At 35.9% G+C, this 23,372-nt stretch overlaps 1 protein-coding gene across 13 annotated transcripts in view; it reads left to right on the top strand.

Annotated features, from left to right (window-relative positions):
• FOXJ3 (forkhead box J3) overlaps positions 1 to 23,372 on the top strand; it is a 133,946-nt gene that overhangs the window by 99,708 nt on the left and 10,866 nt on the right. For 12 of the 13 annotated variants that reach the window (XM_014867288.3, XM_070510156.1, XM_070510158.1 and 9 more), the window contains 5 exons: positions 5,616 to 5,744; positions 9,147 to 9,321; positions 12,304 to 12,723; positions 16,074 to 16,175; positions 16,561 to 16,752. In XM_014867288.3, the coding sequence (XP_014722774.1) occupies positions 5,616 to 5,744; positions 9,147 to 9,321; positions 12,304 to 12,723; positions 16,074 to 16,175; positions 16,561 to 16,752 (1,018 nt within the window). The remainder of the gene's footprint in view (positions 1 to 5,615; positions 5,745 to 9,146; positions 9,322 to 12,303; positions 12,724 to 16,073; positions 16,176 to 16,560; positions 16,753 to 23,372) is intronic. The other variant, XM_070510162.1, reaches the window with a different exon arrangement.

The raw sequence follows: 23,372 nt of genomic DNA on the forward strand, positions 1-23,372 counted from the left end.
CTCAGTTCAGTGCTTCTCTTTCCTCCCTTAATGAACCACGAGCACCTTGAAGCCATACATTTCTCACATTCATGTTCATACTCTCTTTCAATCTTGCTTTCACCCTCTCCTTTTGTCTCCCATGCTTTCACTTGCGCTTGCTTTTTCTCTGTCTCTCGCTCTTCCACTTTGTCTTGCACACACATAAACACAAACACAAATGCTAATATAGTATACATAAGATCTTTTTATTTGTAGAAAGGTAATGAATAAACAGGTAGAAGACAAATTATAATCAGAATGACCAATCAGATTTCCAATTTAGAAAGGAAACTGAAAGCTGAGGTGTAAAGTAGTGGTTTTTCCCAGATATCAATCCATGTAATGATTCCGTCAGAATCACTTAGGGGAGGGGGGTGTGTATGTGTGTTTGGTGGTGGTGGTAACTCCCAGATTCCATTGCAGGACTACCAGATCAGTTGCTTTGTCCTTGTTGGATAAGCCCAGAAACTGTACTTTTAAAGATCATCCCTAATAGTGCCCAATTAGACTTGAGTTTCTGGTGAAGAAGATGGGTTGGAATCAGAAGTATCCAATAACTGCTCTTTGCAGTGGTCCAAGCAGAAGGTACCGAGGCCTAAACATAGGCAGTTATGGCTATTAGGAAGCAATTAGGAAATAGTAATGCTGGGACTTCATGACTAAATAATATGGGGGGTCAAAGGAGCTGCAGACTTCTGTTTCCAGATACGATGAAATAGCTAATATCAGATTAACCCTCCCCCCACCCCAGTAAAATGGCAGCCAGGACTTCGGTGGTGAAGATCCCAGAAAAAAAGGGAAACACATTGAGATAAACCCTGCAGATTTTCTCTTTGGACATTTCTCAATTCTCAGTGCAGTGTAGAGGCTGAACAGAACATAGCAGCCTAGAGCTGTCATTGAGCTAGGGAGATAAAAACTGGAGTTTGGGGATGCCAAACAGCTGGAGCTTAAGGACTAAGCTCCTGAGGAATCTCAGAAGTGAGCTCAACTTTTTGCAAACAATATCCCCTTAAGGTGTTTGCTAACTCCTAACCTGTGTGTGCTTGTGCTCAGACACAGACAAATCAAATAGACTTTTTACTAGCCAGAATTCAGCAGTCTCACAGAGAAGCGGGCACAAAAATTGTAGTTCATGATCTTCAAGGATGAGGGAGGCATGAAACATGCCAGGCTTTCAAGTTGATACCTCAGAAGGGTTGTGTTCTGTGAGTGAGAACAAACTAGAATAGAGCAGCCTCAGATTTTTATTAGGGTGGTATGGTTGTATTCTTCTACTTGCCAAAAGAAAACTAAATCCTTTCTGGAAGAAGATAGCATTATCCCAAGCTTTTGCAAGTTTTTATGAGTAAACTCTCACCTTCAGTCAAAATTTTTAGACATTCTAGGACATAGGACAAAAATACCGAGGGGGGGGGGGAAAAAGGGCAGTATGAACATATCCACAAGTGATATAGATATTGATTTAAAAATAAGTCTGACTAGCATATTCAAGAAAATAGATGAATTATAGAAAATTTATTAGAGAATTGGAATCTGTGTGGGAGAACCAAGAGGAAACTGTAGAACTGAAAAATATAATAACTGAAATTAAGATTCAATAGATGGGTGTAACAGCAGATTAGACTCTTTAGGGAAGAGAATTAGTGAACTGGAAGATAGGTCAATAGAAAATATGCAGATTGAAACACAAGGAAAAAGTAGTGGAAAATTCAGGAAAATTTAAGAGATAAATAGGATATGGGGGAAAGATCTAACAGACTTGTTATTAGAGTTCCAGAGAAGAGGAAAAAAAGAATAGAGAAGAAGCAATATTTTAATTTTCTAAAACTGATGGACGGTAACACAGTACAGATTCAAGAAGTTCTGAGAACCCCCAGGAAGGGTTAATGGAAAGAAAACCTTACCAGGCAAGTAAAAATGAAACTGCTAATACAAAGTAGAGGAAGATTGGCATGGATGTTAGCTTAGAGACAATCTTCCTCAAGCAAAAAGAGGAAGCTTGGTAGCAGATGTTAGCTCAGGACCAATCTTCCTCACCAAAAAAGAAAAGAAACTGCTAAAAAACAAAGATAAAGCGGAAAAATCTTAAAATCAGAGGGAAAAAACAGGCAACTTCAAAGGAGCAACAATAAGCCAGACACAAACTTCTGAATAGAAATGGTTAAAATCACACACTAGAATGGAATTGTTATAGTGCTGAAAAGAAATACCTGCCAATCCAGAATTCGAAAATTAAAACTTCTGTGGAAAATGGAGGTTAAATACGTTTTCACAGAAACAGAAACCTGAGAGAATATGTTACTAGTGCTTCATTATTAAAAAATTAAAGGTGAGGGGGCCGTCCCCATGGCCGAGTGGTTAGGTTTACGTGCTCCGCTGCAGGCAGCCCAGTGTTTCGTCGGTTCAAATCCTGGGCGTGGACATGGCACCACTCATCGAGCCACGTTGAGGCAGCGTCCCACATGCCACAATTAGGAGGACCCACACTTAAGAATATACATGTACTGGCGGGCTTGGGGAAGAAAAACAAAAAGGAAAAAAAAATTAAAGGTGAGTAATTTTTTAGCTAGAAGGGAAATTATCCTGTGCAGAAAAGATGGGAATGGATAATGACTGGCTGGTGAGTGAGGATTGGGAGAGTGCATGAGCGGGCCTTCTCGAGTGCTGGTGTAATGTTCTATATCAGCGGTTCTGTGGCCTTTGGACGCCTGGGTAACCAAGACCCTTTTAGGGATTCCATGAGGTCAAAACTCTTTCTATGATAATATTAAAATATTATTTGCCTTTTCCTTCATGCATTTTCACTGGTGCAGCAAAAGCAATGTTATGTAAGCCTTAGCATAAATCAAGGCAGTACTCTAGTAGTCGTTGTATTTTTCACTGCCACACGCTTAAGTAAAACTAGTACTTAAAAAACACCAATATCCTTGGTGAAGCAGGAGAAATAGTTTTATTAAACTGTTGACCTTTGAGTACACATCTTTTTAATATTCTGTGTGATGAAATGGGAGGTATGCATAAAACCTTATACTACATACTGAAGTACAGTAGTTGCTTCAAGAAAGAGCGTTTGTGTGATTGATTGAGTCCGATGTTGAACTGGCTGCTGTATTCATGGATCATTTTTTCTTTTGCTTGAAAGACAGCTGACACTGGTTGTTCTGATTTGGGCATTTGGCAGATGTTTTCTTGAAAATGAACGAAGTGAGTCTGTCACTTCAAGGAAAAGAATTGACAGTATCTCTTGTCAGTAATAAAATTTGAGTTTTTAAGCAAAAAATAGAAGTTTGGAAAACTTACATCCACCACGAGGAGTCTGGTAGCTTCATAGTCTTTAAAGACTTCTCTAATGAGATTATTGGTGTGGTTCACAAGTGATGTTTTGATGTCATATACTGAAATTGTCAGTATTTGGAAGATCTGCATAACTTAGTGAACCAGTATTTTTCACATGACCAATGCGTAATGTTACAAAATCATGCATGGATAAATGATCCATTCAAAGTACAAGGTAGAACAGTGGATTTTATGTAACAGAGTACAAAAAAATTTATCGATATGGTTTCAGATTCCACATTTTAGCTAATCTTTAAAAAGTGTGACATGTGTTTTGGTGTAGTATCAAAAAAGACTATCTACAATTATCTGAAAAGTCTTTTAAAATATTCTTCCCCTTTCCAGATATATATATGTGTGATGCTGGGTTTTATTTCTATACTTCCACCTAACAACTTATTGTAACAGATGGAATGCAGAAGCAGATGTGAGAATCTAGCTGTTTCCTATTAAGCCAGGCATGGAGATTTACAAAAGTGTAAAATAATGGCATTCTTCTATTTATTGGGAGAAAATATTTTTTATGTTAACTTATAGTTGGGTTTGTAGTTTTTATTTTTAAATTAATAAATTAAAAAAATTTTGGTTTAATTTTTTATACGCCATTTATTGATAGGTATATCAACAGAAACAAAAGCTCCTTGACTCCTCAACTCTTAAGACTATAGAAAGGTTATAAGATCAAAGTTTAAAAACTGCTTGTCTATACTTTGATCTGGGTGGTGATTACATGAGTATACCCATTTTGTAGTAAATAAACTAGTAATCTCTGCACTTTACTTTCTATATATGTTCATTTTAATAAAAATGTTTATCTTTCTACTAAATAAAATAAGCTATGACGGTTCGTCTAAGATGATGGAGAGTATTTCTGGTTTGAGTGATAGGTAACTGAGCATGGACAGGAGAGAAGGAGCGTCCAAGAAAATGACCATAGAATGCTTGTAATTTGTTGATATTGTATTGTTTTATAGCTTTTGTTTATTCCTAGGAGCCCTGAGGTGGTGGTGGTTTTTTAAATGAAATTTACACTGGAAGTATTTACCAGAAAAATCTTTGCCAGGGTTTTCTTTATTCCATCACATTTTTTCTTACTCTCTTTTCCCTTATTAGTTCCTAGACACATAATTTTTTCTAGCTGATATGAATGTGGGACAGTTTGGTTTTGCGTTAAGAATAGTGGCTTTTATGTCTAGTTTTCTACTATTTAGCCTTTTTGGCAAATGTTTTTGAGCATTGAGCATGATTCCATTTTCAGCACAAACAGAAGGATTGTTGATAGCTCAGTTGGTTATTAAATTCAGTAAATATTTATTGTATACTGATTAGAAAGCATTATGTTATGATTACTTATTGGGGACTCAAGGAGCCAACAGTCTAGTAATGAATAGAAATTTGGTAAAAATTAGACCATAAAGGCAAATGTATTAATTGTTCCTAAGGAAGTAGGAGCATAGAAAAGAAAGTTGGTAGTAACATCTGAATAGGACCTTGAGAGATAGTTAAGCTAGTTTTCTATTTTAAAAATATCTTCTTTTGCTGTTTTTAATTGAAAATTATAATGCTTTTTGTAAAGAAATTCGAGCATTGTAAAAATATACACCATTAGTGACAAAAGTCTTCAGGAGTACCTAGCCCCCTTCCACCTGCCAGTTAGCCGTTGTTAACAGTTTGGTATGTATTGTCCTTCGCATCTAATGCATGTAACAACATATTGTTGTTATATTTTAAAATTAGATCACATATCTATGATTTTGCAAATGTGTCAGACAACTGAGTTTCCAGTTTTGAATATTATAAACAATGTGATGCCTATGATTTCTTTTTTAACTTTCTATTTTTTGTGTTCTTTTTTTGAGGCCTAAGATTTTGGTAGAAGAGAGCATCAATTTTGTTGAAAGCTTGAGTTTTAATGAGTTTTAGTGAATTTGTGCATTGTAGAAATATTTAACAGTAAAAATTACTGTAATCCCCTCTTATTAAATGTTGATGAATTAATTACACCTGACAGTAAATTGAAAATGTGTACCTCTGGATAGGATATGTCCTTTAGTTTGAGAGTACATTATTTTATGGTGAACATGGAGTTAGTGATGAAGGGCATGGCATTGGAGTAGGTAAGCACCAAAGGAAAGACCACTAACATTTTGTCTTACTGCCATATACCAACTTAGTTGTACTTTCTGTAGTTGTTTAAAAAGTACTCTTTATAATGGGAACTACTTATTCAAATGTTGCTTTTCTTTTTATTCTAGGTAACATTGTACAACACTGATCAGGATGGTAGTGATAGCCCACGCAGTAGCCTTAACAACAGTCTCTCAGACCAGAGTTTGGCATCTGTTAATTTGAACAGTGTTGGAAGTGTGCATAGTTATACACCAGTAAGTCTTGGTGAAGTTAACGTCTTTGTTGAGTACTTATGTAGTGCTTAAAACTAAACCAAATGTAATTGAACTACAAATAAAAAGTGAAGATGTGTGTTTCTCACTAGGCAATTCATTAGCTTAGATAAGTACAGCAGATTTCTCCCTTGATAGTGTTTTAATAGAGTACTTATATTTTACTAAGTTAGATACAAATATATGGTTGTACTACGTTGTATATTTTGCTCTACTCCATCTGTCCCAAGTGAAAAGCAATTGGACTAGGGAAAATATTTGTGCTTTAGTCTAGCAAAGCTATATTGGATATTTTAGAGTTTTTGGTAAAAGAGCTTAGAGGATGTGTGTATCACCTTGTTTTCCAGCTGTAGATCTGAGAAGGGAATTCTACAAATCCCAAAGGTTAGGATGACCTGGTACCCAATTGTTAACCAGTCTTGTGTTTTCAATTTTGGCCTGGAAAACAAAGCTATGCTATACAGGGAACTGTGTGTAAGTATTCTTGCTGCTGTGCTGATTTTGTTACCTATTGTAAGAACGTGACCCTTGGGTTATCTGATACTTCTTTTCAAATCATCTGGCAGCTGTCCTCCCCAGTAGACAGAACAGAGCCCAAGAGCCATACACAGCACTGTTCATTGGTATAAATTTGATCTCACCAGATCGTTCCCTGTTCCAGGATGAGTAAGTAGGTAAACACTTACACAGGACAAAAACATAAAGAGGGGAAACCTGAAATAAAATAACACAAGGGAAACAAAAACTCAGAGACAAAATTAAAATTCACATTGAACGTAGGGAAAAAGAAAGGTGACTCTGCAAAACTGTTATTAGTGCTCTAGGGGGAAAAAATAAAATATTCTCCCAGAATGCAGTAGAAACAGATAAAAGAAATAACAATTATGTGAAAGAAGACTGTTGATATGGAAAATTGAGAATTATAGGTGTCCTTGAAGAAGAAACTAGAATAGTTGGTCCAGAAGCAATTTTCAGAAGAAATAGAAATTAAAAGTGGTACTGAGTTCTAGGAAAAGTTAATGGGGAAAAAAATCTATTTAGACACACCATGACAAATTTTAAAGTTTTAGAAGTAATCATCCATATAAATACTCTGGCAGAAGAAATAAGATGCATTCAAAGAAACACAAATCATACTTCTCTTCCATAATACTAAATGCCAGAACTTAATGGAACACTTTATGCAGAGTTTAAATATTATACTCAACCAAATTTTTACTCATGTGAAGTCAAGAGATTCTTTGATATACAGAGCTTAGAAAGCATCCTACTCTTGTTTTCATGTGCCCTTCCTGAAAAAGTTACTTAGCTGATCAAGAAGTGAATTAAATTAAAGCACTCAGTTATGATATAAAAGGACTAGTTGGAGAATTGAAGCAAACTAAACAAAGATGTAATGATTTTAAGTGGCTTTTAAAGTAATTTGAATGTAGAAAATCTTGAGGGGCTGGCCCCGTGGCTGAGTGGTTAAGTTCATGCACTCCACTTCGGTGTCCCAGGGTTTTGCCGGTTTGGATCCTGGGCATGGATGTGGTATCACTCATCAGGCCATGCTGAGGTGGCATCCCACATGCCACAACCAGAGGCATTCACAACTAGAATATACAACTATGTACTGGGGGAGCTTTGGGGAGGAGGAGAAGAAGAAGGGAACAAAAAGGATTGGCAACAGTTGTTAGCTCAGGTGCCAATCTTTAAAAAAAAAAAAAATCTTGAAACCAAATGAAATCAAAGAACACAGGGTCCAGTATCAGAAAATAAAATAAGAGGAAAAATTAAAGCATTTATAGAACTAGGTGACAGAAGTAAGAACAAACATGTCTGTTTTGCTAGTACACGTAAGAAGGTTAAACTCCGTTATTAAAAGCTAGACATTGTAGACTGCTTTTTTTCATTTAACAACCAGATATCAAGCAGTTGTCAAGCATGCCTTAAGTAACAGTATGGCATCAGCTGCTGGTTGGGCTTGTCACATATCCACAGGTTGAGCCTATGAGGACACAGTGAGCCCAAATGCATTGACACAGTTTATTACTCATGCAGACAGTGTAAGTATGGTGTCAGTTCCCCACATCCCACAGGATGACACCAAACCAGAGGAGCCAGATGATAGACCTCACAAGTGTTAGGCCACTGTAGCGGGGGAACAAATTCATATTGCAGTTAAGCAGTTGTGTAACTTGCAGCTCTACCCTAAGAGAGTAAGTTAGAAAGTCCCCTGCTTCACTGGAAATAGAGGCAGATGACAAACTGTCTCTTGGCAGCTTCCTGCAGGATAGAGTGGTGGATGAGAAACTGCCCTATGGCTGCCTCCCACAAGACAGGAAGGAGGATGAGAACTTGCTGCTCATAAGACCACTCACGATGCCATGTTCCAAGATAATCATGGAGTGTTCCACCAAGGGTTAGATCATCCTGCCATTGAGCCTTGCCTAGATGGCCTGTGTGGAGACATGTGAGGTCACCAGAGTGCCAGTGGTGGAGCCATTACCCTACACAAAATTCACATTTTTCATGTTATTGCAGACTAGACTCCTTGTGAGCATCATTTTGAATGACTGCATAAATTTACAGTGTGTTTGTATCTTAATTTTTCAAAACACTGAATGATAGTGTACCACCCCTTGATACAATCTTTAAGAGATACAGCAGACATTTTTTATTAATTTTATTTCTAGTGGTGCTGTCTTCAAAGATAATTCTTACTTTTTAGGTGTTTATCGTGCTTTTTTTTTTTCACCTGCATAGCTCAAGGCCCTGATCTATATGTTTTTCTCAGAATCTCCTTTGTCTTTTACCCATCATTTCTCATTTCCAGTTAGTTTCATTTAAAAAAAAATCCCCTCAAAGTGAAGAGTTAAGTGTATTGAAATTCCTTGCTGCTTTGGGCAGTGCCACGCAAGCTGACTCATAGTACTCAGAGTATTTGGGTTTAAATACTTAAAAATTAATTAAATAAGTGAATGAGAAATGTTGAATAGTTTCATAATATAGTGGAGTTTGAGATGAAATTACTTGTGTAGAAATCAAGATGAAGATTCTATACAAACTGGAAGGGTTCCAGGCTTAGCTTATCACTTAGTTGTATAATCTTGGGAAGATCATTTAACTTCTTTGAACTCTTTCCCCTCCTCTGTGAAATGTAGAGCTTGGATTAGATTTCTATGGTTCTTCAAGATCCAAATTAGCGATTTTGTGTCTGTCCTTTATTTTTGTGTCTTTTATGTGTACCCAACTCAACAGAGGATGGGAAAGCCAAAGACAGGGAAGTTATTTCCTTTGGATTCTAGAAACTATTCTAATATTTTCAGTCTTATATTTTATGTAACAAATCAATTCTGATATAGAGCTACTAATTTAGTAGTATTTTTCTTTTAATGTTAGGTGACAAACCATCCAGAACCAGTGTCTCAGTCATTAACTCCTCAACAGCAGCCACAGTACAACCTTCCAGAACGAGACAAACAACTACTTTTCTCAGAATATAATTTTGAAGATCTCAGTGCCTCATTTCGGAGCCTTTATAAGTCAGTTTTTGAGCAGTCACTTAGTCAACAAGGTGAGTTTTTTTTAATACTTTTTTTATAAAGTAAGTTTTTATTGAAAATTTTTAACAATTATTTTCATATATTGCAGCTTATATTTCCTTAATCTTAGAACATTCATCATGATCGGGATTGAATGAATGCTCTTTGTGCCTTTACTATTCTCTGTGTATATTTATATCATAACACAAGAATGGCAGGTAAATTTCTTCTTGCCTGCCTACTTCACTTGATTGCTAGTGACACCCTGAAACACTGTTGAAGAATTCTGACACTGCATCTATGCCATGTGGGAAAGACTGCCAGGGTTAATTAATGATGTCTGGCATGTGAAGTATTTGATTGGTAAATGCTGCACCACAAGAATAAATGTGTCTTGCCTTTCTGTTCTGACTGATATTAGCAAAGAGATAGCTATTGGAATATGGTAGCACCAAATTTGCAGTTTCATGTATGGCACTTACAAGTGAACACATTGGTTGGTGGTAAGCTCTGGGTCATTGTTTTATACAACATACTTCAATTAGATTGTAACTCTAAAAGTGATTTTGGTTGAGATGCAGTATTAGATTTACCTCCCATTAGCTGCTGGTTTAATTTTAGTTAGAGTCATGTGATAGAATCTAGATGTCGCATTGTCTTCCCTCCATAGAACACTAGTTAGAAATTCTTGGGAACTGTACTACTGAAGCATTTCCTAGTTGCTTTGTTTGGCAGATTAATTATTTATACCCAAACTGAGAGAGTTTATCTGTTCATAGCAGTGAACAAAATAGACAAAAATCCATGTCCTTATACAGTTTACATTTTAATACAATTATGTGTCACTTAACAACAAGGATACATTCTGAGAAATGCATTGTTAAGTGATTTTATCATTGTGGGACCTTCATAGAATTGTACTTACACCACCCTAGATGGTATAGCCTACTACAAACCTAGGCTCTATGGTACTAATCTTACGGGACCACCATCATATATGCAATCTGTCATTGACCAAAATACCATTATGTGGCACATGACTGTACTGTCAGATATTATGAAAGTTAATGTATATGCAAGTGTTACACATATTGATGAATCAATAGCTCGTACAGGAAGTTGGTTTTTCTGGTTTAAAGTAAGATTTTGTGTATTTTCTCAAAGTTTATCTTAAACTTTCTATCTATGAAAGTACAAAAAGAATAAAAGACTTTGCTAAGCAGATCCAATCTTGGTGATCATAATAGAAAAATACTGGCTTTGAAATAACAATGGTGACAATTTCTGAAGCCTACAATGCTATGTCATCACACTAATAGCAAAAAGAGCATTGGTAGGAATTCTGGATTTTAGTCTAGGTTCTATCATTAAAGTCAACTGAGTTAACTTCAGCTCTCTAGACCTCAGCGACCCCATTTGTACAATGAAGATTAGACTAGTTCGATGGCTTTCACATTACTCTCTTTGGAGTGTTTGGCTTTTGCGAAGGTCTCAGGGAGGGGAAGTGGGGGGATGAAGAGGGAGACCTGGCAGCTTTCCTTCCCTGGCTTCAACAAAAGCGGCTTTACATTTATCAGTTTTACCTATTGGGCTTCTGACAGATGTTTTGTTTTAATTTAAAAACAATTTGGGATTGAAAATGTTCATATAGATTGTATCTGGATTCCAATGCTGGGTTAAACTGCTAGGACTTTAGTGGAAATAGGTAATAAAAAAAGTGCTTTCTTTCATTTTACTGTAATAATCCTATAAAGTCCCTGTAAATGATAGTTTTCCGGGGCTAAGGCAAGAACTTTTATTAACTCTGCTACCTATAAAACCTTAACTTATTAGGTTTTAAGATTATCTTACAATGTATTTTAATGCAGTTTTACTATTAATGACAAGGATGATAATAACCATATTTTTGTTTAAAAAGTTTAACTTATTGACTGACACTAGGGTGTGGGATTTTATTATTTATTTAATAAAATTTTTTGCATTTGGTTCAGCAAAACATTGTATGAGCCATCCTTTGGGATATGAAAAGAGCCTGGTTATATAGAACCAAATGTTGCAATAAGATTTATTAAAATGAGTGTTTGCTTGCAAACCAAACAGACATTATTTTTAACATTAGACATTTCTGGCCTACTCATCATAGCAGCTAACATTTACTGAGCTCATCCTGCAGCCTGTATTTGCACCATGGCATTTAATCCTCACAATTCTATGAAGTAGGTACTATTATTTTACCCATTTATAGTTGAGGTAATGGTGGCTTGGAGAGGTTAATAGTTTTCTGAAGTTACCAAGTGTGTAAATGGCAGTGCAGAGATTTTAATCCCTCTCTAATTTCTGGTGCTATAAAATATACAGTCTTAACCCCTCAACTGTATGTGTCACAAGAATGTTCCATAAGATTAATGAAAAAGAACAGTGGAGATAGCCGTTTTGTTTAGTCTTCAGGGTTCTAGCCACCTTGGACTTAAAATTTTTGGTGTAGTCAAAGAAAGGGATCAGAAATAACTGAGTTTTATTTCTCTCCCCCTCTTCTGTCAAAACCTTGGTCTTCAGGCCTAGAGAGACCCAACGCCTTTCCCACTTTTCCCTTAACATTTACTTATCTTTCAAGACTCAACTCAGATACTGCCTTTTCAAGGAAGACTTTCTCTATGTCTCCAGCCCCTGCCTAGCTGAATAGGCAGGAAGCAAAGTTCCTGTATCCCTTCCTTATACTTTTGCCTTAGTACTTGCATTGTTGGACATAATCTTCTTAAGTGACTGTTCCACTAGACCTTGAGCTGCTCGAGGGCAGGGAATGATGTTTCTTTACTCTTCTCAGTAACCCCTGAGCTCATGTGTTTGGTGGATGTTCCATCGACACTGGTTAAACTGAACCACAATTGCCTCCTATTGCTCCTGTTGCTCTGTACAGAGCAGATTGCCTTTGCTCTGTAAATAATTTTGCAAGTGTTTGTCATAAAATATAACTGAAATCTGACCATAAATGATCTTGCTTTCTCTGTTTTTAGGTTTGATGAACATCCCGTCTGAATCTTCCCAGCAGTCCCACACTTCGTGTTCCTATCAGCACTCTCCTAGCAGTGCAGTGAGCTCTCACCCACACAGCAACCAAAGCAGCCTGTCCAACAGTCATGGTGGTGGCCTCAATACCACGGGCAGTAATTCGTCAGTTGCGCAAGTCTCGCTGTCCCACCCGCAGATGCACACACAGCCATCTCCACATCCGCCCCATCGACCGCATGGTTTACCACAGCATCCGCAGCGTCCCCAGCACCCAGCACCGCACCCGCAGCAACACAGTCAGCTCCAGTCCCCTCACCCCCAGCATCCCTCTCCACATCAACACATACAGCACCATCCGAACCATCAGCATCAGACGTTAACACATCAGGCACCCCCACCCCCACAACAGGTATCCTGTAATTCTGGTAAGTTTTTTGTTTCCTGACTTGTGTTTGACTAACTATGAATTAGAATCTGTCCTTTGTCATTTGTGGCTTAAATATATTTACTACCAAAACTCTTCTCATCTCACCTTTGTGTTTCCTTGCTGTCATCCTGCAGTTGTAACTCATTCAGTCCGTAGATTGACCTGGAGATTTTCTTGATTAAAATTTATTGTGGTAACATAGGCAAACTCAGCAACCCTTTCAGGTTTTGGTTTTAACTCTTGTTTTGTCCTTTGGGAAAACTAGTGTTTCTGTGAGTATTTGAAAGAAGAATGGAATGCAGTCTGTCTGTAATTTATTGTGATTCAGTGTGGTATAGAAGAAAGAGTATAGATTTATGTCAGAAAGACTGTATATGAATCCTCTTTATGACTCTTATGACCTTTGGTACATTACTTAACTTCTTTTAGTCTTATTTTCTCATCTATAAAAATGGAACTAAGGTACCCTGGTATACAGTCCTGGTATATAATGCTGTTAATAGAATCATATTGTGAATATGCCTAGTCTGGTACCTTGCATTTAAGTATTCAGTGAATGTTCCCACTCTTCCTTTCCTTACTTATTCCTGCCAAGTTCTTCATTTTAGAATGATAGATTGCAAAGGAAGAAAGAGTTCTTTGTATCTTGATTTTTTAAAAAATCTGTTGCTCTTAAGATAGATCTGGATGGTTTCTGGTGAGATGCTTAACTGACATTGCTCACAGATCAGGCAGTCTTTGCATTGCAGAACTCCAAAGACATAGCCTACAAGGTGAATGGGACCCCTTGGAGTTGTGCAAAGTACAGGTGCTTCCCTCAGCTTGCTTGGCTGTCCACTTACCAGCCATGTTACTGATGAGATTTCTTTCTGGAGGGACAATTTATTATTATTATTATTATTATTTTTGCTTGAAGATTAGCCCTGAGCTAATATCTGTGCCGGTCTTCCTCTGTTTTGCATGTGGGTCACCGCCACAGCATGGCTGACGAGTGATGTAGATCCATGCCCAGAATCTGAACCTGGGCTGCTGAAGTGGAGTGCGCTGAACTTAACCACCACACCACAGGGCCCGCCTCTGGAGGGACGATTTCTAAATGCTAGACAGTGCTAGTTCTTATTCACCAGTTAAAAACTGACCATTGTTTCAGGCAGTTAAACTATTGTCAAGGCAGTGAGCTTTGGATAGTACATACTGTTTCATATTCTGACTTGTTATAAATCTTAAATTTTTTCAAAAGGTTTCCTTGTTTATAGAGTAGAAAAAATAATGTAAGTTTTTTTTGGAGAATTAAACAAGATAAGGTACAAAAATGCATAGCGAGTACTTGGAATTTAATAAGCTCCTTTTAACAATTTGTTTTGTTTTCCCAGTTACTAATTCTAAGTAGGTTATAGAATAAAATGGAAAATTGGGCATAGTTCCTGCGTTGGAATGGAATGTCTCCTAAAACATCTTGGTATTATTTTTAGATCTATGCCTAGAGAAAAAGGTATATAATATAGCCTCCTTTTGTAACTCTTAGTGTGAGTCACTATTTACCTACCTTTTAACGTCATTATGTTCTTCAGAAATTTAAGCTTGTTCTCAATATGATTTTGAGGATTGACTAATGATTGTAGAGATTGGGTATCAGTAGAATTCTGTGACTCTCTGGTGTTACCTTTCTTTTTGTTAAGTCTAATGATTGCCACGGGAGAAAAAAGTACTATTACAGCTGAAAACAATCCATATGTGCCCTTAGTGACCTGTTATATCAATAGTAGCTTGCCAGAGAAGGAAAATAGACTTCCACCTTGGGGAGTTAGGAATAATCATTGTGACTGTGATAATAATTAATCTCTTTGAATTATAAATTTCTCATTTGTAAGATGGGAATAAATAGCTTGTCTTTAACAGGGAAGGAATAGAGGGAACTGACAGTTGTTTGAGTGTCCATTGTGTGCTAGGCGGTTGAGATACATTATCTCATACTATCCTCCCAAATCAAGTATAAATTACTACATTAATAAATAGGGAAAGTGTAACTCAAAGAAGTTAAGCAATTTTCACAAGATCATACTGCTAATAAGTGGTAGAACTGGAATTTGTATCTGGCCTGCCAGACTGCAAAGCCTATGACACCAGTTATTCTAAAAGGACTAAAATCAGCCAACATTTGCTGAGTGGATAGAGTTTGTTCAGCCACTCTCTCTACAGCGATTACTTGACTTTTCTCTTGTTGCTGAGTCAGCATTTATTATAGGATCTGATCTGAATGTCTGAAAGACTTGAATGTTTGTGGCTCGCTTGGGGTATTAATTTAATTTTCCCCCCAACAAAGTTTTCCCTAAATTATGGTTTTCTTCAGGGCAGGGTCATGTTGTCTCTCATTCATTGTTTATTTAGAAAATCCAGAATTGGCAGAATTTTTAAAGTCGAGTAGCCAGTAGTTGATACAGAGTTATCTGTGATGCAGCAAAAACTCCTTTTCTTACCTTCATCCATCCAGGGGTGATCCTGAAAACAGAGTAATTTGGGCAGCAATCACTGAATGGAGGATTTTCTTCCTTTATTCTGCTCTTGCCCCATGCCTTTGAGTGGTGACCACTTTGCTAACATACAGACTGTGGAGTCTTAACTCTCCTGATGATGTCTCATCAGAGGATACTATTCCTGACTAGAAATGTCCTGGATGGATTCATCAGCATTCCTTACAGAAGTCTCAGCCCTCTCCCTCACTACCTTGGCAGGAGGACTGTGTTAAGGCATTTCTCCTAAGCTTGCCTTGTAAGAAACACCTCCTCTTACTATACAATCTAATTTACCTCCCTTGATTCAGTGCTTTAAGTTACACTGTGCATTGCTTCTAAATGAGCACCTGCCTCTAAGTTATAAAGAACATATCTCTTAAGGTCATAACAAGACAGGAAAATGAACTTTATATAGGAAGAAAATACTGATTTACATGACCTGTCTTGCCTGGTGATTTATTTGTACTGTACAAATGTGAAGAGCCGTCATCACGTTTGACATTATAAGGTGATCTGGCAGTTTGCAAGCTGCCAGACTAGAGCTTAGAAGTCCCGGGTTCAAGTCTTAGAATGATCATAGTGACTTTGCTAAGTTGTGCTACCTGTCTGGGTTCAGTTTCTTTTATTTATAAAATGGAGAGAAATAATACCCTTCCCTGCCTGTCTCACAGAGCAGATTGCCCCAACACGTGATATAATGGGTGTGAATCTGTTTGTAAAACTGGATAGAAATCTGCCAAGGTCAGGAATGAGGCCAGCTCCTTGTCTTCCCTTACCATATACTTTAAACTTTCACTATCCAAGATTTATAGTATTGTCAATATTATTTTTATAGGTGTTTCAAATGATTGGTATGCGACACTTGATATGCTAAAAGAAAGCTGTCGAATTGCCAGCAGTGTTAATTGGTCAGATGTAGACCTTTCACAGTTCCAAGGTGAGTATTGGTTGACATATAACCAAGTATGCATGCTCCTATCCTGTTTTCTCGGATAGATTATAAGATTCTTTTTAGTAGAAATAAACATCTCTTTATATAGTGTTTGTTTTACAGTTGGTAGTGTGCTTAAAAACAATACTTTGCGAAATTCATAATTAAGGCTTTTGGCCAGTTTGATGTAGCAGAGGGTCACAGACAAAAGTTCGGAAAGAAATTTGGCCACATTTTAAAAGAATCAGGCTTTGAATAATTTTAAAATGTCATTCTTTATTGCAAATCACTACCAGTGGAAATTTTGAGGGCTAAAAAATAAATGTCTTTTTGTTTTCCTTGCAATGTTTGCAGAACTATGCTAACTATATTTTTAATGCTTTCCTCATAGGTTTGATGGAGAGTATGAGACAGGCAGATCTCAAGAACTGGTCTTTAGATCAGGTTCAATTTGCTGATCTCTGTTCTTCTCTTAATCAGTTCTTTACACAAACTGGCCTTATCCACTCACAGAGTAATGTTCAGCAGAATGTCTGTCATGGTGCCATGCATCCAACAAAACCTTCCCAACACATTGGAACAGGTATGAATTTAATTATCTACTTGATTTTCTCTTCTTCTCATTCATATGAAATTCAGTAATTTAGTAACCATCCGAGGCAACTTGGTATGTTGTTAATGGAAGCAGTGACCTATTTACATCTTTTTATTTCTAAGAAATGAATGAAATCAAATAATTTATGTATTTAAGATATATCTTAGAAAAACTGAGATAAAGAAACCATATGTTTTTCTGTCATGATTTATATGATTTTCTTGTTTACAGTTGACTTTCTTTTGTGATCTTCTACCTTTTAAGTTATCAAACAAGAATTAAATGTCTTAAAGATACTTACATATTTATAGGAACATAGTTATGAAGTTACATCAATTTAAATTTGTATAGACTTGCAAAGAAAATCAGCATTTCTTATTTTATGTATCTTCTAAGAATGTTAAACAAAACTAACGTTCAAAGTTTACTTAAAGAGTAGACAAAGGTGAAGAGTATCATTGATGTTTTACTCTGTACTCAAAATATTTTTCATCTCACTTTCTTTCCTCTTTACCCTTGTAGCCATTTCTTTTGCTCTAATTGGAGTGCCTACAGTTTTCTTCTCTCAAGTTTCCATTGTATAGGTGTTTAATATTCAAGTTCTTTCCTCATTTTAATTTCTTGCCACCTTTTATCTCCAAGTGGTTTCTTTTCTGTAAGTTATCTTGGTTTTTTATCTTTGATGCTAAGAAACTGTTTTCTATCCTAAGTGGCTTCCTTCAACCATTATCCTAGCTTATTTCACATATTTGGGCTTCCTGTGTTCTCAAGATCCCCAGTCAGGCTGCAATCTTTATTTTCGTGGAATCTTTATTTCTGTCTTTTGATACAATAGAAATCTTTCATAATCTTTGCTTCTTTCATTTGGGTAGCTTACCTAACTTGAAACTCTCAGTGGCTGTTTGATTTTGGCAACTTATTCATTCCATAAATTAGGTCCATACAAGGGCCTCATTCAGTGCCTAGCATATAGGAGGTACTTAGTATTAGCCAGATTTATTGAGTGCCCTCTATGTACCAGACACTAAACTTTATTTTATTTTATTTTTTTTAAGATTTTATTTTTTTCTTCCTTTTTCTCCCCAAAGCCCCCCGGTACATAGTTGTATATTCTTCGTTGTGGGTCCTTCTAGTTGTGGCATGTGGGATGCTGCCTCAGCGTGGTTTGATCAGCAGTGCCATGTCCGCACCCAGGATTCTAACCAACGAAACACTGGGCCGCCTGCAGCCGAGCGCACGAACTTAACCACTCGGCCAAGGGGCCAGCCCCCTAAACTTTATTTTTTGATAACTCTAGCTCCTTTCTCTCTCTCTGTCCTTTTGTCACTTCTGTTTTGGTGTCTTCCTGATACATACTCTTTAAAAAATTTTTTCTTTTTACTATGGTAAAATACACATAACATAAAATCCCAGTCATCCTGAAGTGTTTACAGTTCAGTGGTATTAAATACATTTCATAATGTTTTGCAGCCATCACCACCATCGATATCCATAGTTCTTTTCATCTTGTAAAGTAGATACTCTATACTCATTAAACAATATCCTCGTATCCCCCCTTTAGCCCCTGGCAGCCACCATTCTACTTTCTGTCTCTGATTTTTGACTACTCTAAGTACTTCATATAAGTGGAATCATACGGTATTTGTCTCTTTGTGACTGGCTTATTTCACTTAGCATAGTGTCTTCAAGGTTCATCCATGTTGTAGCATGTTAAAATTTCCTTCTTTTTTAAGGCTCAGTAACGCTCCATGGTATGTGTATACCACATTTAGCTTATCCATTTATCCATCTGTGAATTCTTTGGTGCTTCCATGTTTTAGCTATTGTGCATAATGTTGCTATGAACATGAAGTGTACAAAATATCTTTTCAAGACCCTGCTTTCAGTTCTTTCTGGTATATACCCAGAAGTGGAGTTGCTGGATTACATGAGCGACCGCCGTACTGTTTTTCACAGAGCCTGTACCATTTACATTCCTACACTCAGTGCACAAGCATTCCAGTTTCTCTACATCCTTGCTAACATTTGTTATTTTCTGGTTTTGGTTTTTTGTGTGTTTTTTTTTATAGTAGCTTTCCTAGGGGATGTGAGGTCGTATCCCATTGTAGTTTTGATTTTCATTCCCTGGTGGTTAGTAATGTTGAGCATCTTATCTTTATTGGCCATTTTTATATCTTCTTTAGAGAAATGTCTCTTCATGTCCTTTACCCATTTTTTAATCAGATTTTTTGTTGTTGCTGAGTTTTAGGAGTTCTCTTTATTTCTGAATATTAACTCCTTATCAGATATATGATTTGCAAATATTTTCTCTCATTCTCTCTTTTTTTAACTGGGTTCATAGTGTGTTTTGATGGACAGATTTTAAAATTTTCGTGAAGTCCAAAATAATCTATTTCTTCTTTTGTTGCCTATGCCTTTGATATCATATCCAAGAAATCATTGCTAAATCCAATGTAATGAAGCGCTTGCCTCATGTTTTCTTCTAAGAGTTTTATAGTTTTAGGTCTTACATTTAAGTCTTTGACCTATTCTGTGTTAATTTGTGTATGTGGTTGTTAGATAAGGGTCCAATTTCATTCTTTCGCATGTGCATATCCGATTTTCCCAGCACCATTTGTTGAAAAGACTGTCCTTTCCCCATTGAAGTCTTGACATCCTTGTCAAAAATCATTTAACTATGTATGTGAGAGTTTATTTCTGAGTTCATTATTCTGTTTCATTGGTCTTTGTGTGTTTTTATGCTGGTATCACAGTTTCAACTACTATAACTTTGTAGTAAGTTTTGAAATCAGAAAGTGTGAGTCCTCCAGCTTTGTTGTTCTTTTTCAAGATAGTTTTGGCTATTGAAGGTCCCCTGAGATTCTGTATGAATTTTAGGATGTGATTTTCTATTTCTGCAAAAAAAAAAAAAAAAAGTCATTGGGATTTTTGATATGGATTACATTTAATCCGTAGATCACTTTGGGTAGTATTGACATTTTAACAATATTGTTTTCCAGTCCATGAACATGAGATGTGTTTCCATTTATTTATCTTCTTTAATGTCTTTCAGCAGTGTTTTATAGTTTTCATTGTACGTATCTTTCACCTCTGCAATTAATTCCTGAGTATTTTATTCTTTTTGATGGAATTGTTTTTGTAATTTCCTTTTCAGATTATTCATTGTTTGTGTATAGGAATGCAGCTGCTTTTTATGTGTTGACTTTGTGTCCTGCTTTTTTGCTGAATTCATTCATTCAACAGGTTTTTTTGTGGAATCCTTAGGGTTTCTACATATAAGATCATATCTTATATGTGAACAGAGATAAATTTGTTTATTCCTCTCCAATTTAGTTGTCTTTTATTTCTCTCTTTTTGTCTAATTACTTTAGCTGGAAGTTCCAGTACTGTGTTGAATAAAAATGGTGAAAGTGGACATCCTTGCCTTGTTCCTGATCTTAGAGGAAAAGCTCTCAGTCTTTGACCATTGAGTGTGATGTTTGCTGTGGTATTTGTTGAGTATTTTAATCACGAAAAGATGTTGACTTTTGTCAGATATGTTTTCTGCATCATTTTGAGATGATCATGTGGGGTTTTTTCCTTAATTCTATTAATGTGGTGTATTACATTGATAAATTTTTTTATGTTGAACCATCCTTATATTCCAGGAATAAATCTCATGTGATCATGATGTATAATCCTTCTAATACGGTATTGAATTCATTTTGGTAGTATTTTCTTGAGGATTTTTGCATCAGTGTTCATAAGGGATATTGGTCTGTAGTTTTCTATTCTTGTAGTATCTTTGTCTGGCATTGGTATCAGGGTAATTCTGGCCTCATAGGATGAGTTACGAAGTATTTCCTCTCTTTCAATTTTCTAGAAAAGTTTGAGAAGGTTTGGTGTTAGTTTTTCTTTAAACGTTCAGTAGAATTCACCAGTGAAGCCGTCAGGTCCAGGGCTTTTCTTTGTCGGGAGATATTTGATTACTGATTTAATCACCTAACTAGTTAAATAGGTCTAGTCAGATTTTCTGTTTCTTTGTGATGTATTTTTGGTAGGTTTTGTATGTTTAGGTGTTTGTCCATTTCATCTAGGTTGCCCAGTTCATTGATATACAGTTGTTCATATTACTCTCTTAGAATCCTTTTCTCTGCAGAACTGGTAGTAATGTCCTCATGTTCATTTATGATTTTAGTAATTTGAGTCTTCTCTCTTCTTTTTTCTTTTTCCATTTAGTTAAAGATTTGTCAACTTTGTTGATCTTTTACAAGAATCGATTTTAGTTTCATTGATTTTTCTTTAATGTTTTTCTATTCTTGTTCATTTAACTCTTCTCTAATCTTTATTATTTCCTTCTTTTAGCTTTGTGTTTAGTTTGTTCTTTTTGTAGGTCTCTAAGTTACAAAGTTAGGTTGTTTATTTGAGCTTTTTCTTGTTTTTTAATATCAGTGTTTATAGTTAGAAATTTCCCCTCAACACTGCTTTTACTGTTTTCCATAAGTTTTGGTAAATTTCCCCTCAACACTGCTTTTACTGTTTTGCATAAGTTTCATTTGTAACTAAATATTTTCTAATTTTCCTTTTGATTTTGTCTTTGATCCATTGGTTTTTTAAGAGTATGTTGTTTAATTTCCACAAATTTGAGACTTTTCCAATTTTATTTCTGTTATTGATTTCTAACTTCATCCTGTTGTCGTCAGAGAAGAGACTTTGTATGATGCATATTTAAAATCTGTTGAGACTTAATTTGTAGCCTAACGTATGGTCTATCCTGGAAAAGTGCCATGTGCACTTGAGAAGAATGTGTGTACTGTTGTTGGATAGAATGTTCTGTATATGTCTCTTAGATCTAGTTTGTTCTGGTTTATTGTGTTATATGTTTAGAGTCTAGTTTGTTTATTGTGTTGAGTCTCCTATTTCTTTACTTATTTTCTGTATGGTTGTTCTATTCTTTATTGAGAGTGGTGTATTCAAGCCTCCAACTATATATAGAGCTGTTTATTTCCTCTTTCAATTCTGTCAGTTTTCATATATTTCATTTCAGTTTTCATAACATTCATTAGGTGCATGAATGTTTATAATTGTTATATCTTCTTGCCATATTGAACCCTTTATTATTGTGTAATGTCCTTCTTAAACTGCTTTTATTTAAAGTCTGTTTTGTCTGATATTAGTATAGCATTCTCTCCTCTTTTTTGTTATTTGTGTGGAATATCTTTTCCATCCTGTCCCTTTCAGTCTGTTTGTGTCTTTGGATCTAAACTCTGTTGCTTATTGACAGCATATAGTTGGATCATGTGTTCTCATCCATTCTGCTGATTTATGTCTTTTATTGGAGAGTTCAATCCATATACATTTAAATTAATTACTGATACAGATTCGCTTCTGTCATTTTGCTGTTTGTTTTCTATATGTCTTACAGCTTTTTTTCCTTGTTTCCTGCTTTACTGTCTTCTTTTGTGCTTTGTTGAATTTTTTGTAGTGAAATGTTTGAATTCCTTTCTCATTTCTTTTTGTGTATATTCTATAGCTCTTCTTTGTGGTTACCATGGGGATTGCATTTAACATCCTAAAGTTATAACACTCTAATTTGAATTTATATCAGTGTAACTTCTATAACATACAAAAACTGTTCCTTCAGCTCCATCCACCCCTTTTAGTTGTTGATGTCACAAAACTACATCTTTATATATCATGTGCCCAAAAACATAATAATTCTTGTAAATGCGTTAGTCTTTAAATTATGTAGAAAACAACATGTAGAGTTACAAGGTTAAAATAATAGTAGCTTTTAGACTAATCGTTTTTTTAAAAAAATAATTGGTCTCTTAAATCACATATAAAACAAAATTAGAGTTTTAAATTGTTGTTACACTAATACTGGCTCTTATAATTGCCCATGTAATTTACCTTTATTGAAACCTTTGGTTTTTTTCATAGGGCTTTGAGTTACTGTCTAGTGTCCTTTCATTTCATCCTGCAGGGTTCCCTTGAGCATTTCTTGCAGGTAGGTCTAATGGTAATGAACTCCCTTAGTTTTTGTTTATCTGGGAATGTCTTAATTTCTCCCTCACTCTTGAAAGGACAGTTTTGCAGGATATAGGATTCTTGATTGACACTTTTTTTAAAAAAGCACTTTAAGTAGATTAGCCCATTGCCTTCTGGCCTCCAAAGTTTCTGATGAGAAATCTGCTGATAAACTTTATGAGGGTCCCTTAATATGTGACAAGTCACTTCTCTCTTGCTACTTTCAAGATACTCTCTCTATCTTTGGCTTTTGAAAATTGGATTATAAATGTGTCTTTGTGTGAGTCTCTTTGACTTAATCTTACTTAGAGTTCATTGAGTTTCTTGGATGTTTATATTCTTGTCTTTCATCACATATGGGGAGTTTTCAGCCATTATTTCTTCAGATATTCTCTCTGCCCCTTTCTCTCTCTTCTCTTTCTGGGACTCCCACATTGAATAGTTGGTCTGCTTGATAGTGTCCCACAGGTCCCTTAGACTCTGTTTACTTTTCTTCAATTTTTTTCTTTCTGTTACTCAACCTCAATAATTTTCATTGTCCTATCTTCAAGTTTGTTGTTTCTTTCTTCTGCCTGCTCAAATCTTCCTTTGAATCTCTC

This window comes from Equus asinus, chromosome 5 (assembly GCF_041296235.1).
Source record: "Equus asinus isolate D_3611 breed Donkey chromosome 5, EquAss-T2T_v2, whole genome shotgun sequence".
In the NCBI taxonomy this organism is placed as follows: Eukaryota; Metazoa; Chordata; class Mammalia; order Perissodactyla; family Equidae; genus Equus; species Equus asinus.